The sequence below is a fragment of the Dromaius novaehollandiae genome, chromosome 19 (assembly GCF_036370855.1).
Source record: "Dromaius novaehollandiae isolate bDroNov1 chromosome 19, bDroNov1.hap1, whole genome shotgun sequence".
In the NCBI taxonomy this organism is placed as follows: Eukaryota; Metazoa; Chordata; class Aves; order Casuariiformes; family Dromaiidae; genus Dromaius; species Dromaius novaehollandiae.
In genome coordinates this window covers 4,463,228-4,477,839 of record NC_088116.1, presented here as the reverse complement: position 1 = coordinate 4,477,839, position 14,612 = coordinate 4,463,228, and the positions used below count along the sequence as shown (strand labels likewise).

The window sequence follows — 14,612 nt, the reverse complement described above, 5'->3', positions numbered from 1 at the left end:
TTGTGCACACTAATATGGTAATCAGGACACAAAAATCCAAGGCCATTTTTTAAGTACAATTTGAATAGTTTCATGTCATGGACTATCAGTACAACAAGCAAGCATGAAACTGCTCAAAATACTAGTTAGAACAATCCAGGGCCAAAAAAAAAGCTGTGATGTATGTATGTATGAAAGAAAGAAGCTAAAAAACACCAAAACACGAGTATTTTGTGGAAATAAAAAACACCACTACTGCATCACTGAGCTGACCGTTCTCTATTCCACAAAAGATGTGTTTGGCATACACACATTTTAAAAGGTAGAAAAGCCATAGATTCTGCCCTTGCTTTTGGGCAGCATCCAGAAGCATGTCTCTATTCACTGCCATGATCCTACTGAAGAACCTAGTAGCGATAAATGCACAGTTGCCTGGCTCAACACTTTACCTCATGATCTATGTCCATTTGATCATCCAGGCCTCCCACTGTGCTGAAACCAAGTCTGTCTTCATTTTTAGTCTTACTCCTCTGATGAAAGCACTTCCCCTTCTCCTTCTGGATTGCCCACGTTCCCTCAGCTGCCTTTGGAATAGCTTGGAAATGGTCTCCACCCAAAAATCCTTGTGCCTGACACGTTATCAGTGGTGGAATATAGCCACTTGATGGTGGACCTATAGCCTTCCATAAAAAGGTATTAACTCCGGAAAATGGTCTATTGGTATTTTGAGGAATATCACCAGATCTGTTCCAGGATCTTTCTAGAAATATCTGCCTAGAAGTCTGATTCATATGGATTTCCTGGAGCAGCTTCTTTTGCTTTTCAGTGGTCTCTAATTTGTTTAGCTTCTGCTCTGTTCTGCACAGGGATCCCGATGCCTGCTGCAACATGCTCTGAGCAATCTTTAGATTAAGGACACATTTGCTGATGTGCTGTCCAATTTGGGATGGACTATTCATTCTTTTCCCAGCATCTCCTCTCACTTGTGATCGCTTGCACAGCTCACGGGCCTCACTTATCCTCTCTTCCTCTTCTGTAGTGTACTCTGTACCTGATTCTGAAAAGCTCCCTTCCTTATAAACTGGGTTTTCCTCATAGTGCATTCCAGGGGATGCACATAGGTCTCTGAGGGTAGCCATATCTTCTTTTTGCTGTCTATTTTTATCCTTCAGATTATGACCTAACACAGTGCCTTCTTCCAGAGAGTCTTCATGAAATTCTGAGTAATTGGCAAAGATTTCATTCATTTCAAAGCTACAGAGGCTCTCATCCACATCACTGACACTGCAGGCCACCTGGAGTTCAGAAGCTACATCATGGCTTTTTTCCTGTGCAACTGGCTGTAGACTGCTTGGTGTCTCACCATCCACTAAAGCCTCAGACTGCTCAGGAAAACCAGAGTATCTTCGGGCAGTAGGGCTGCCTGAAAAAAACACCCAGATGTTAAGTGTTAAGCTATTCCTCCAGATGTCCACTGCTTCACATTGCTTTCACCCATTTAGAAGCCCATGTTTTAGTTGTTATATGAGCAACATTTCATTCCCTCTCTTGAAAGACAAAGTGCCTGCACTTTAATTACTAATTAGATGTACAGTCTTGAGTTTATATTAATAACTAGGATGCTAGCTAGAATCCAAATCTCATAGCTGTCTATTTTCAAACTGCCACAAAATCTGTAAGCGCTTGCATTTTAACTATTAAGATTAGACTCTCATGCACTGAGGGACATGCTAAATGAAGGAGACATGACATCTTGCTGAAATGAAACTCACCAATCTCTGTTATCTCTTCTCCTTCCAATCCCAGTGTTCCTTTATGGTAGTTAAAAGCTGATGCCAAACAGATGTTTATGTCAGCCAAGACAGCAGACCTTTGTGCTTTTGGTATTTCATCGGCATGACCAGTTTGAGACTCAGTCAAGTCCTGTAATACGAGAAATGCTATAAAATACCAATTACATTTGACGAAACAATGCCTCCAGCTTCCATTTTAAGGTGATTTGTCTCCATGATCAGAGAAGGATACTCTGAAGTTCAGATCTGACACAAGAAAATCCCTCCACCTGGATTTAAGCAGAATGACCTAAATTTGAATTGACATTAATTCCGATTAACCAAATGCCATTTAAAAAGCATGAAAGGCTACAATCCTGAAAGTCACCTTTAAATCATTCTTCATCAGGTACTGAATATCCTGAAGGTTCATGGAACGGTTCTTCTGCTTTGATTCTAGCCCTGACTTTACAATATCGTAATAGGGTTTCGGAAGTCTGACATCTGCTTCTAAATGCTGTCCCGAACTTATGAGCTGTTTAATAACTGAGTCTTCATGACCATCCCAGGGAAGTGTTTCTGCAAGACATGTAACAGACTTTATATGTTACAAGCTCTATATTAGTGCTAATAAAAAAAAAGTCAGAGACGCGGAAGTATTGTCCAAATATTCCATAATTCACAGCTTCCAGCACTCAATCCAGTCCAGCTTCTTCTCTCTATCTACAGTCAGCAGTGGATGATTTCAAGGAAGCTGACAGAAATATCTGTATTAAACAGTTATGCAATAGTCCACACACTGGATTCTTCATTCTCAACTAGTTGGTAGAGGCTTTTTTAGGGTAATTGACTACTTTGACGGTGAAGTAGGATAAACAAAGCCAATATATATGTCATCATCTGAAGTTCATCTCCAAATTATCTTAGTGATCAACAGGATCGGAGTTCTACAGGCTCATTTTGCACTTTGCAAAGCATTAACTGAATGCTTTGTTGTCTTTGCATTAAGAGGAAAAAAACAGTGGAAAAAACACTACAGAAAATTGCATCTAATATCTATCCTTAATCTCATCCTTCAGTTATGTAATTTAAACTTTTCAATTTCATTTTATAAAAGTTTTTACTAGCTTTTGCCATTGTCATTAACTTTTTTTTTTTTTTTGCCTTGAAGTTTTCCTCTTCCAGGTTAACTCTATTTGTGTAATCATGGCAAGGTTTTACACAATCACATAAGGAAATTAAACAGACATCTAGGGGCTGAGAGTCCACACTGGAAACATTCAGTGGACTACCTTAGTGACAAAAGTCTAAATCTACAGATATACCTGTCAAGGCCTCCTGCATTACTGTACAGAAGCTATAAATATCCGATTTGACTGTGACAGCTTTTTCAAGGATTACTTCAGGAGAGCACCACTTATACAGCTGGATTGGGACAGGAATACGAGTCAGATCACTGTGTTCTCCTCCATCCCTGCTGTATAAAAAAAAAAAAAAGTTAGATATTGGGATACACAGAACACTCAGCTAGAAGTCATGTCTTTTGGAATTCAGCATCAGTTTGTTACATTTTCTTTTCGTTTAAATTATTCCCACTCTCCCCACATTTATCAAAGCAATGAACCTAGAAGGTCCAAAGTAGACCTGCAAAAATATCTATTTTCACATCAATGAATACTGTATTTCAGCACTACACAGCAGAGGCCTCTGCTTGTGAAAGTAATATCTTTCAAAAATTTGCACTCAAAATTAAATCAGAAAAAGTTAAAAGTTTCCCAATAACATTTTTACAGGCAACCCTTTAAGATCTGGCCAGTGTGCTCAGACCACAGGAAAAAGACAAGAAAGTGCCACCTAGTCTGTCAGGTATTTGTTTTGCAGTGTATACTTGTGTCTAGAAGCTGACTTCCTCCTTCTCTACAAACAGTAATTTTTTTTAATTCTTGTTCATTTCACAGTAAGCTGTATCTGTCAAAAACATGGTAGCTGTAAGTAACAGCCAAGATTAATAAACTGAGTTTGCAAGGATGTTATGAAATGTCTTTGTTCCTTTCAGCACATTTCCGTTGGCAAGTTTTTGTTTACAGCCAGTTTTACCCTCACTTTACAGTTTAACCAGCCAAATTCTCCCTTTCTAAACAGACTGCACTACAGCAAAGTAGTATTTTGAAAAAGAAAAAAAAATGGTGTCCCTCATAAAAGGAACAAAAACGTACTAAAGCCTCTTCTTGTCCCTGGGTATTCTTAAAAACCACCAGCTCAGTGAGGTGCAAGAGCCTCAGCCCTTTAAGAATAAGCCTCCCTAAGCACAAGTTCATTACAGCAAAAACAGGCTTAAATTACTTTCAGCCCAGCAACAGAATTAGTGACTCAAAGAGGAATTCCATCTCTATTTGCTAAGATTAGGTTCCATTTCTCCATGATGGTACTTTCATACTCCAGTAAAGAGCTTCTTCTCGTACCAGTTTCTATTCTCAAATACTTACAACTAATATAAAAATTAAGTGCATCTGAAATTTGCCATGTTACCTGAAGCGAAGTTCATATACCTGAGCAGTAACGAATGAATTTTTTACTCCTGATGCCTGACTTAGAGGCAGGAAGGAGGTGTGCCTAGCAATCAAGAAGGGCATCTACTAAATCACACCACCAGAATTTAGCACTAAATTCGGCTTTACTTGTGTTTGTCCCTTTCACAGAAACAGAGAGGCAATTCTTTACCTCTCTATCATGTATTCCAAGTTGCATAACTTCGCCTCACCAGAGGAAACAATCTGAATAGCATAGGAGGTAACTGAACGGTGGATAAACCCACGGGAGTGTAAAAAACGCAAAGTGTCATTAATTTGAAGCAGTAGATGTAAAATTGTCTCCATGCGCAGCACAGGGAACTCCGAACGCTGAAAGAAACAGAAGTTCCAAATTGGCATTGGACATCATTAAAGCTCGATACAGTGAAAAAACTACTATTGTACAGTAGGAGGCAAAGAAAGTGAAAAATCAAACATACTATAGTAAAAGTCCGACAAATTGCACTTGCTGAGTAATGTATGTGCCCTCAGGATCAAATCAAATAGTAATATATTAAACAGAATTAAGAAAATAAATATTGAATATCTCAAAATTCATCCTGAAGCAGAACCAAGTCTTAGAATTTCCTGCTTTTATCTGAATTTCTCCAGTAACTTAGATGTCTGCATTCAGTCCCTTAAAGGAGAAAAATTAGGATTCAAAATTGAAAGAGAGGAAAACAATGTTGAGTGACCACAATAAAACACAAACCAGTTGGTGAAAATGAACTGCAACTGAGCTCAAGCCTTCACTTTCACACACGGGACATGCACTCTGCAATAAACTGAATGCAAACGTTCCAGGGCAAGAGCTCGTCTCGTCACATTTGCAATGTACAAGCACATGCAGGAAGTTTAGAGTTCAATTAAATTTAACAGCACCTATTTTGAAACCAATACAAAAAAGTAAAATCAACGTAATTGGACATTAATCAAGGATATCAGTGAATACCTATGAATGAGAACAGATGTGGCAGAAAAGCGCCAAACAGGTACTCAAACAGTTCACAAACTACGCAGGATTAAGAACTCAGCTGCTCCTTCCACTTGACTTTGGTAACAAAAAGAGCAACATGAAATAAGACATAGCGTATGTCCTTTTTCTGTATCTAGAACCTAAAAGGGCACTCCTGTATCTCCTGCAGCCAGCTGGGACTAAGACCTACCTGGATCAGTTAATTACACCTCTCCAGAAAAGAAAGAAGTCCCTAACGGGATAAAGTATTTGCCAATGGCAAACCTTACCAGCCTGCACAGAGTATCCAATACAGCTCAGTGATACAGACGCCTGAATACAGACACAGAAAGATGATTTTGTCTTTTTGTTGAGTAAAGACTACAGATCTAGTTACTGAACTTCTTCCTCTTAATTAATTACTATGTAAAAAACAAATATTCCAATTACCCTTTCATGGAGGATGCTGTACAGAGAACCAAAGTTAACCCTCTCATATACTAAACGCGTTTTTTCCAAGTCACTAGACAGACAAACGGACATCAACTGCAGCAAATGAGGATGACGAAGTTTACTGCAAAGGGAGAGGAAAAGAGTTTAAAGCAAATCTGAGATTAAAAGAGAGTCCTGGCCTTCTAGGTCTTTTTTTTTTTTTTTTTTTTTTTTTTTTAAACCAAGACAACATGAATGTTCCCAACTTATCACTAAATACACAAAATTATGAAAGAACTGTTGATTACGACGCATTCAGGAATGAACGCTTACTGCCGCTATTAGGAGAACCTATAAATATGCCATCCAGGGAGCATGCAATGCAATATTCATATGGATGTAGGAGAAGAGTATCTCATCTCCTCCCACATTAGCCATTGCAGGGGGGAGTGGAGGGGGGAAGAGACAGAGAGCTGGAAGAACACTTGTATTTCTCATTTGGAAAGAAAGCGCAACCTGACAGTTTTCCTGACGTTATTCACACTTCCCCACATCCCCAAAGAGACTCAAATGCCAGGAGCACTTGTGGCCACTACGAATTCCTTCTTACCTGCTATATTCCTGCTCTGCAATGAGAAGATCAGCTAAGCGCAGTTTACTACAGTTCTGATGGGGCTCAAAGCTGAGTTCCTTCACTGTAACTCGGCTGCCTCCCCACATTAAGCTGTAAGGAGAAGAGGAGTTTCTACAAGATACCTTTTGCAATTTTTTTTTTTTCAGTTACAGGTCTACTTACAAATAATTTTGCAATTCCGATGATCCAGGCAAGGCGTACAGTCTTTCAAATTAACAATAAATTCTCACCCTGTTAAAGACTAGGTGTAGCAGGACAGGTTTGCTGTCCAAAGAGGCTACCTTCCCATGACCCAAGGCAAAGAACAACGATGCTGCAAAACTCCCCTCAGCCCACCATGATACAAGTCAGATCTTTAGGAGGATTAAATCACTCATTTGCTGATTCTCTGGATGCCTCTTTGAGGCAGAACTACTTTCTACAGAATACAAAAGATTAAAAGGAAGAAGAAAAAAGGCTCAGGCTGTACTTGCAACTTTCATCTCGACACAGTTTTGAGCAAGTGGGCCCCAGCCATACATATCCAGAGGCTTGAGATAGATGCTAAAAATCCTTCTGAGTCCCACTCACTTTGTCATGATCATGTATGGTCCAACATGGTAGGAAAATGTTGGTTCATCATCTGCCTGAACCACTTCTTTTTCCCCAATAATAGGGAGAGATGCCAAGTACCCGAGATGCCTGCTGCCTGTAAGATAAAACTGAAACAAAACCAGGGCATAACCAAAAGGAATGTGCAACAGTTGCCAAGACTGCATTTACCACATGACTTTCAGACTCACTGAAAACTTTAAAGCCATCACTACAATGGAAAGATTTAATTTAGATGTTTTAACACTGCCAAAATATCAATGTCAAAAGCTTAACTTTCTACTGAAGTCGAAATAAGGACAGCTCAAATAGCCACTAATAATACTGGTGAAGTTTCACAGGTGAGGGGTTTTTTTTGATCATTCCAAAACAGCTCCCTCTGATAGGGCTCATTAATGACTAAAGGCCTGAGTATTTGGGCTCTCCACAGTTTCTTCCCCACCATTTCAGTAGGAATAAGAATGTACTAATAACTAAAAATAACACAGGTAGGGTAATTGCTATGAAGAAAATGTCTCTCTTAAAAACATGAAAAACTGTACTAATATCATTTGAAAAGCATCATCCATAGCATCTTACCTTCCCAAAACCAAAGCTGTAAATGTTCCTGGCTGAATTAGCTCCACCTTTCAGAAATCTACTGAGAGGACTCTCAACATTTCTAAACATCAAAAACATATAAGCAGTAAGAATAACTACATAGGCCAAGGTTTGAGTGAAGACAAAATGCATAAATAGTGCAATAGCCATGCAGTTTAACTGCTGTGCTTAGTTGGTTCCATGCTAAAACTGAAATTTTTCTCACCGGTACAATTAGATGCTGAAATTCCAATTTATTATTCAAGTCATTAGCATTTTTAAATGTGCTGTTATGGTATGTGTTTCTTCTAAGCAAGGTAACCAGAAATATACACATGTGGGCCACCGCATAACTTTGTTCACAAGTATATATTTCTCTTAACACACATCTGACCTAAAAGGGCATGAAATGGCTATAAACATCCCCCCAAAATTTTCGCAGTTCCTTTCAAAGATCAAGAAACTGAAACTACTCCATGCTACAGCCACTTTAACACTACTAAAATAGAATATTTCATATTACTTATTGCAAGAGTAAGTAACATTTACAGCTATCAAGTTTCTCTTTGGAACTCCCATAACAGAAATTAAAAAAAAAAAAGTCCAAATGTATGTTTAAACAATCAGTTTGGGTTTTAAATTGGATATTGTAAAACAAAAACATGTTAATTTTAAGATACTAGAACAGGGAAATTAAATTCCTTGTAGCTCAGTTCCTCAGTACTTGAAATTAAATTCTTACCCTTGAACAAGACCACCAAACCTAGATGGACTACAGATCAGTACTTTCGATGAGTCAACCTTCCTGAGTAGATCACAGGGAAAATTTTGAATGGCGGCCTGCATGTGTGATGTACAACGCTGTATAAATTCTAACATCTAAAGGAGGCAAGGGGAGAAAACATTACTTCAGAACTGTAAGTTATTCTATTTTAAATAAATAAACGATGACTAAGGAACTATTACTTGCAATATTTAAATAGTAATTCCAGCAAATAGATACATAGAAAAACTCGGAAGAAAATCAGTTACATGAAAATGTAAAAAAGCTAACTTCAAAACACTAAATGACTGACAATTCAAAGACATGACAATTTACCCACTGAAAATGTTAACATTTTAGAATGTTATAACAACGGGAAAGAGGAATATTATAATATCACAGTTTTAAATCAGTGTTGTAGTCATGAATAGACTTTCTTATTTTATTTTCCTAACATGCTAACAAAAATGGCATTTTTCTTTCTTGACAGTGATCACTCACAGACTGAGGTACACAGAACCCATGAAAAGCTTTAAAACCTCTAATGGGTTTATTCCCGAATTACACATGTGCAAACAAACTACATACATCAGGGACTGAAAAAAAGAGCCTGTTATTCTCCTCACAGTATACTTACACATAATAGTCCAAAAAGGCTACAGACCCAGGCAGGCCCCTACATCTCAGTAAAACTTTAGTTAACTAATCTGAAACAAAAGGTATTCTTCAGAATACCATCATTAATGTTGAAAAATAATACTAAATAATTTTCGTAACACAAAACCCCAGTAATTTCTCCCTGAAATGCTGAAGTTTCTTCACTACAAGGTGAAGATGTGAACACATACCTAGCACACATTCAACACATATATACGTATATACCTGAGCACTACTTTCTTTTCCAGCTGACATTGCCCAGTATTGTGGATTTCTTCCATCTTTGTCATGTACTCTCAGATCACCTCCTCCATCCAACAACTTGCTAAGAATCCACTGATTTCCTGAGAATGCAGCTGCATGGACCGGGGTGCTTCCATCGTAACAGCGACTGAAAACATTAAAGAAGAAGTGTTTCAGCCTACCCCTACCACAAACAACGAGCTGTGCCTCCGGGAAAAAAGCGACATGCCTGGAACATTTATGTACTCCCAAACAACAACATATACCCCGAGGAAAGGAAAATTAAGCACCTACCTAGCTCTGAGGATCTTGGGCTAAAATAGCAACAAGCATCTTAAGCACTTCTTTGTTTAAACACAGCAAAAATTGTGCATTGCACTGACTAAAAACATTAAAATATTAGTTTCAATTTAAGAATGGAAACGTATGTTTTCTACTTAACTGATTAGGGTCTGAGCCATAATCCAACAGCACATCCACTATTTTACCAAGACCTAGCAACGCAGCAGTGAAGAGAGAAGTTTGGCCCAAGGAATTTACCGCATCAACAAGAATACCTACAAGAAAATAAAAGATTAGGAAAATGTTTGGTTTTCTGTTTTTCCTAGAGGAATAAGGGCAGTGGCTCATTAACTCTGAAACCGATTACCATGTTCCTTTTGAAATGCTGGAAATACGAAAATAAAAATATTTGCAGAAAGAAATGGAAAAAAGCAAATAAGCTTCCTTGGAACTTTCTATACATACCATACACTACTAACCAATGTTTTCAATTAAAGGGTATATAAACGTCAGAAGCAAAGTATTAACTAGGAGGAGTATGGTTAACACCACGGCATTATGTTAACAAAAAAGTAACTTCTGCTTAAACAGTAGTTAAGAGTTTAGAAAGCATTCTGGTATCTTTACCGGTTATGTTCAAAGTAAAGACAACTCATTCCTTTCTAAAAGGAAAGGAGATCTGCAGGGACACAACCCTCAGCCCCAGATCCCAATAAAACCTAACCATCTTGGTTGTAACTGTTTTTCACCACGGTAAAAAAAGGCAAACCACTCAGCCCGTGCTCTCTCCCTCCTGCTGCCCGAGAGCAGCAGGAACGGTCATCAATGGCCAACGGCCGCTGCCACCAGCAGCACCGCCCGCCCGCTTCGCGCTCAGGAGAGAACACTGCCGCTCCTCCTCGTGGCTTGCGAGACCAGACACTTTCGATCACACTCCTCTAGTTACCAACTACAGAAATGATCCCTGAAAGTATAGTCTTGACCCCCAGCCCTCGCCCGCACCGCCCCCACCCGCGCGCACCCGCCCCAGCACACGGCCGCCGCCCGCCCGCACCGCCCAGCGCCGCCCGCCCGCGCCCCAGCGCCGCCGCCGTCCCGCGCCGCCGCCGCCCAACGCCCCCGGCCCGGCGCGCGGCCCCCGACCCCCGGCGCGGGGCGCGCGGCGGGACACGCCCCCTCATCTGCATCAACTCCCGCCGCCGGCCAATCGCGCGCGCCGCCGCCCGGGCAGGGAGGCGCCGGCTCCCATCGGCTCCCCCGCGACACGTGACGCCGGCGACGCGGGCTCGGCTGGTTACAGCCCTCTCCGGCGCTGCAGAACAAAACCCCTCACTAATGAGAAAGGCTCCGAATGATGACGTAAAAAAAAAAAAAAAAAAAAACCAAAGAAGCCTGCGGAGACGCCGGAACCCCAGCACTGCAAAGCCACAAACTGGGAACAGCTAATACAAGAGCCCAAACTTTCTTCAAAGTCGCGCAGAAGCTATGCCGGGACCCCCTCTTTCCAACGCGAGGGGCAAGCCGCTCGGTCTGCGCTCCCTCTGCCCCCTCCACCGAGGCAGAACAGGACCAGGCACCACCGCGCTTTTCTCGCCTGGCACTCCAAAGAGGAGGCCTGGACCGTCCCGTCACTACCAAGTCCCAGCACGCCCAGCCACACACTTCTGTGCCATCTCAACACTATCCTTTACACCCCTGCATCCCGTCCGAGTACTATGGGCTCCCAACACCGTGACGTGAACGCAGCATCAGGCAGTTTCTCCCAGTCCCTGTCTCCAGGAGATACCCCGTGGCCTCAGTTTCCAACCCGACTCACCCAGTCTTCCACAGCATCACAGAGCGTAAGGAGTACAACATCAGGCAGTTTCTCCCTAACCCCAATCAGAGTCTGCTGGAAAGCTCTCCCCGGCTCCAGAGCGACCTGAACCAGGCTGTCACATGGTGGCAGGTGAGTGGGATATCGAACGCTTCCTCCCCAGCCTCCAACGCGCTCTAGCACCAGCCCCCTGCTCGGTAGCAGCAAACGTTATTTCACAGAACACACCAAGCAGCATTTTCTTGGACAACTGACAGCTCAGGAAGAACACCGCCACCTGACATGCACCGAGGCACTGACAACCTTTCAAAGTATGTCTTTTTGCTGGACAACCCCCTCTCCCCTGGACGTTAAAGCCCCGATCAGAGTGGCTGCTCCCCTCCCTGCCTGTGAAAGGCCTGCGCTGGTCACTGCTACCCACAGCCCACGGAGGGGCTCAGGAGAAAGCGAGTACCATCCTTTCTAAGCAGAAGACAGCTGGCCTCTGGCCTCACTCAAAAGCCTGGGGGGATTATCAGGCTCACTCGTGATTCTTCAGTCCCTTCTGCATAAACAGGCTCACTTGCAGGCTGTTGAAAAACTTCCTCTTCTGGGGAAGAAATCCCTTTTCTAAATACCAGATCATTCTATCTTTCACCTCTATAAAAAAGAAGCAAACCACTCAGCCCGTGCTCTCTCCCTCCTGCTGCCCGAGAGCAGCAGGAACGGTCATCAATGGCCAACGGCCGCTGCCACCAGCAGCACCGCCCGCCCGCTTCGCGCTCAGGAGAGAACACTGCCGCTCCTCCTCGTGGCTTGCGAGACCAGACACTTTCGATCACACTCCTCTAGTTACCAACTACAGAAATGATCCCTGAAAGTATAGTCTTGACCCCCAGCCCTCGCCCGCACCGCCCCCACCCGCGCGCACCCGCCCCAGCACACGGCCGCCGCCCGCCCGCCCCGCCCAGCGCCGCCCGCCCGCGCCCCAGCGCCGCCGCCGCCCCGCGCCGCCGCCGCCCAACGCCCCCGGCCCGGCGCGCGGCCCCCGACCCCCGGCGCGGGGCGCGCGGCGGGACACGCCCCCTCATCTGCATCAACTCCCGCCGCCGGCCAATCGCGCGCGCCGCCGCCCGGGCAGACGCGCAGGCCCCGCCCCGCCCCGCGCGAGACAACGCGCTCGGCCCGCGCTGCCGCCCGGAGCCGGGACCCGGCCTCGGCGACCAGCGGCTGCGTCGCGCGCAGAGCCAGGCGCCCGGCGCCGCTCCTCGGGGGACCGGTGCAAACGCCACCCCGCAAACCGCCCTTCTCACACGGTTCCCTGAACCTCCAAACCCACCGAGTGCGGCGCACCGCGGCACGAAGGGGGCAACATCAACGGCAAACGCACGCTGCAAAGAGCAGGGGGCTGGACCAGGGGAGCCCCGAAGTCCCTGTCACTCTCACCTACGCTATTCCATGACACTCTCATAAGAGCAAGCAGTTTCTCCCCAAACGCCGCAGATGCCTACGGGCAACATCCCCGGCCCCCAAATTCTGCCCGAGATGGACTTCCAGGGAAAGAGCGGCCTTCCACGGACGGCATGGCGTGAAAGGGAAGAGCGAGGAGGGTCTCCCTGGCCCCTGCCGAACTGTCTCTCAACTCAACAGCTTTATAAAAACTTCACAGCTTTCCCCAAGCTGTGTTCTAATAAACTGAACAGCAGATTCATGATGTACTGAACACCCAATTTCTAGAAGCCATATTCATCTGCTTTTTACCACTGTAAAAAAAGAAGCAAACCACTCAGCCCGTGCTCTCTCCCTCCTGCTGCCCGAGAGCAGCAGGAACGGTCATCAATGGCCAACGGCCGCTGCCACCAGCAGCACCGCCCGCCCGCTTCGCGCTCAGGAGAGAACACTGCCGCTCCTCCTCGTGGCTTGCGAGACCAGACACTTTCGATCACACTCCTCTAGTTACCAACTACAGAAATGATCCCTGAAAGTATAGTCTTGACCCCCAGCCCTCGCCCGCACCGCCCCCACCCGCGCGCACCCGCCCCCAGCACACGGCCGCCGCCCGCCCGCACCGCCCAGCGCCGCCCGCCCGCGCCCCAGCGCCGCCGCCGCCCCGCGCCGCCGCCGCCCAACGCCCCCGGCCCGGCGCGCGGCCCCCGACCCCCGGCGCGGAGCGCGCGGCGGGACACGCCCCCTCGTCTGCATCAACTCCCGCCGCCGGCCAATCGCGCGCGCCGCCGCCCGGGCAGACGCGCAGGCCCCGCCCTGCGCCCCGCCCAGCGGCCCCTGCGCACCCGCCCGGCCCACGCACGTCTGCGCGGTGCGACGGGTGCCGTCTCGCGTGGCCCCTCGCTAACCCCACCGCAGTTATCCTCCCCAGAGGCACAGGTTAGTCTCAGGCAGCTTTGGAACATCCTAGGCTGCATATCCGTTAGTGGCACCGCAGAGAAACCACACCAGTAGGAATAGCACATGCTATCTAGGTTCCCCAAACAATAGTATTTTAGGAAAATTTGCATGTGCAGCTACAATTAATATTTACATAGTCATATTTCTTACATTTAGGGAGAAATGACACATCTGAAGCTCCATTTACTATACATACTACTTTCTAGTCATTGTTTTCATGCTATCAGCATTCTGCTTTTAGAATCAGCTGAATGGGAAGCATTTCAGTTTTATTAGAAACAGTGACAGCAAGATAGAATTTCATCAAATATTAGGTCTCATTTAAAACATTTCCTGTTCCCACGTAGTTAACTTAACCCTTACCTTTTTTCAGAAGTTTCTTCACTTTCACATAGTTTCCTTGTCTGACATATTCATGCAGTTGAGCTTCCAGAGAGTCATTTTTTATACTTCCAAGCTGGACTGGACAGGGAATGGGAACAGGAACAGCATGAGCCATCTTCCTTCCTGGACAGAAATAAGAAATGATGTGAAACCTAACAAAGGTACAAAATACCATAGTTCAAAGAATTTCCCTTAGGCTTCAAAACTTTAGTAGCTGACCCACTCACTAGTGAGTGTTCCTGATGAAACCCGAGAGTGGAGGGTGAAGGCAACTCAGTTGGTTGATCACATCTGGTCTACCCCGCACAGGCCATCACGCCTGTTGAACGCAGGCCTGCACGGGAGGCTCAAACCTATCGACAAGAGCCCTTATGAGTGGACAGGGCCTGCCCACGGGGAGACGCAGCCCCAGGAGGTGAAGGGGGAAGTCCCAATGAGGAAGGGCCAAGGGACATCCCTGAAGGACCGTGACAACACAAAAGGAGGACAAAGCCAGCACCATTTCCAGATCACAGCTGCTCAGGGACAACAGCCCTTTAGCTACTGCAGCACCTCCACAACTAACCCCCC

General features: G+C 45.0%; 1 protein-coding gene and 3 non-coding genes across 4 annotated transcripts in view; all 4 read right to left on the bottom strand.

Moving 5' to 3' along the window:
• TEX14 (testis expressed 14, intercellular bridge forming factor) overlaps window positions 1–14,158 on the bottom strand; it is a 31,758-nt gene extending 17,600 nt beyond the window's left edge. The window contains exons 1-13 of the mRNA XM_064523171.1: window positions 14,022–14,158; window positions 9,618–9,732; window positions 9,158–9,323; window positions 8,255–8,391; window positions 7,513–7,594; window positions 6,913–7,043; window positions 6,319–6,432; window positions 5,727–5,850; window positions 4,473–4,651; window positions 3,077–3,228; window positions 2,140–2,330; window positions 1,752–1,902; window positions 429–1,402 (exon numbers count right to left, since the gene is read on the bottom strand). Coding sequence (XP_064379241.1) covers window positions 429–1,402; window positions 1,752–1,902; window positions 2,140–2,330; window positions 3,077–3,228; window positions 4,473–4,651; window positions 5,727–5,850; window positions 6,319–6,432; window positions 6,913–7,043; window positions 7,513–7,594; window positions 8,255–8,391; window positions 9,158–9,323; window positions 9,618–9,732; window positions 14,022–14,157 — 2,652 coding nt within the window. The 5' untranslated portion in view covers window position 14,158. The remainder of the gene's footprint in view (window positions 1–428; window positions 1,403–1,751; window positions 1,903–2,139; window positions 2,331–3,076; window positions 3,229–4,472; window positions 4,652–5,726; window positions 5,851–6,318; window positions 6,433–6,912; window positions 7,044–7,512; window positions 7,595–8,254; window positions 8,392–9,157; window positions 9,324–9,617; window positions 9,733–14,021) is intronic.
• On the bottom strand, window positions 10,225–10,437 carry LOC112983993 (small nucleolar RNA U3). Its single transcript, XR_003259373.2, has one exon. It is a non-coding gene; the product is annotated as a small nucleolar RNA U3 (small nucleolar RNA).
• On the bottom strand, window positions 11,930–12,142 carry LOC135330352 (small nucleolar RNA U3). Its single transcript, XR_010392332.1, has one exon. It is a non-coding gene; the product is annotated as a small nucleolar RNA U3 (small nucleolar RNA).
• On the bottom strand, window positions 13,034–13,246 carry LOC135330350 (small nucleolar RNA U3). The gene has a single exon (XR_010392330.1). It is a non-coding gene; the product is annotated as a small nucleolar RNA U3 (small nucleolar RNA).
• Window positions 14,159–14,612: the final 454 nt, after the last annotated feature.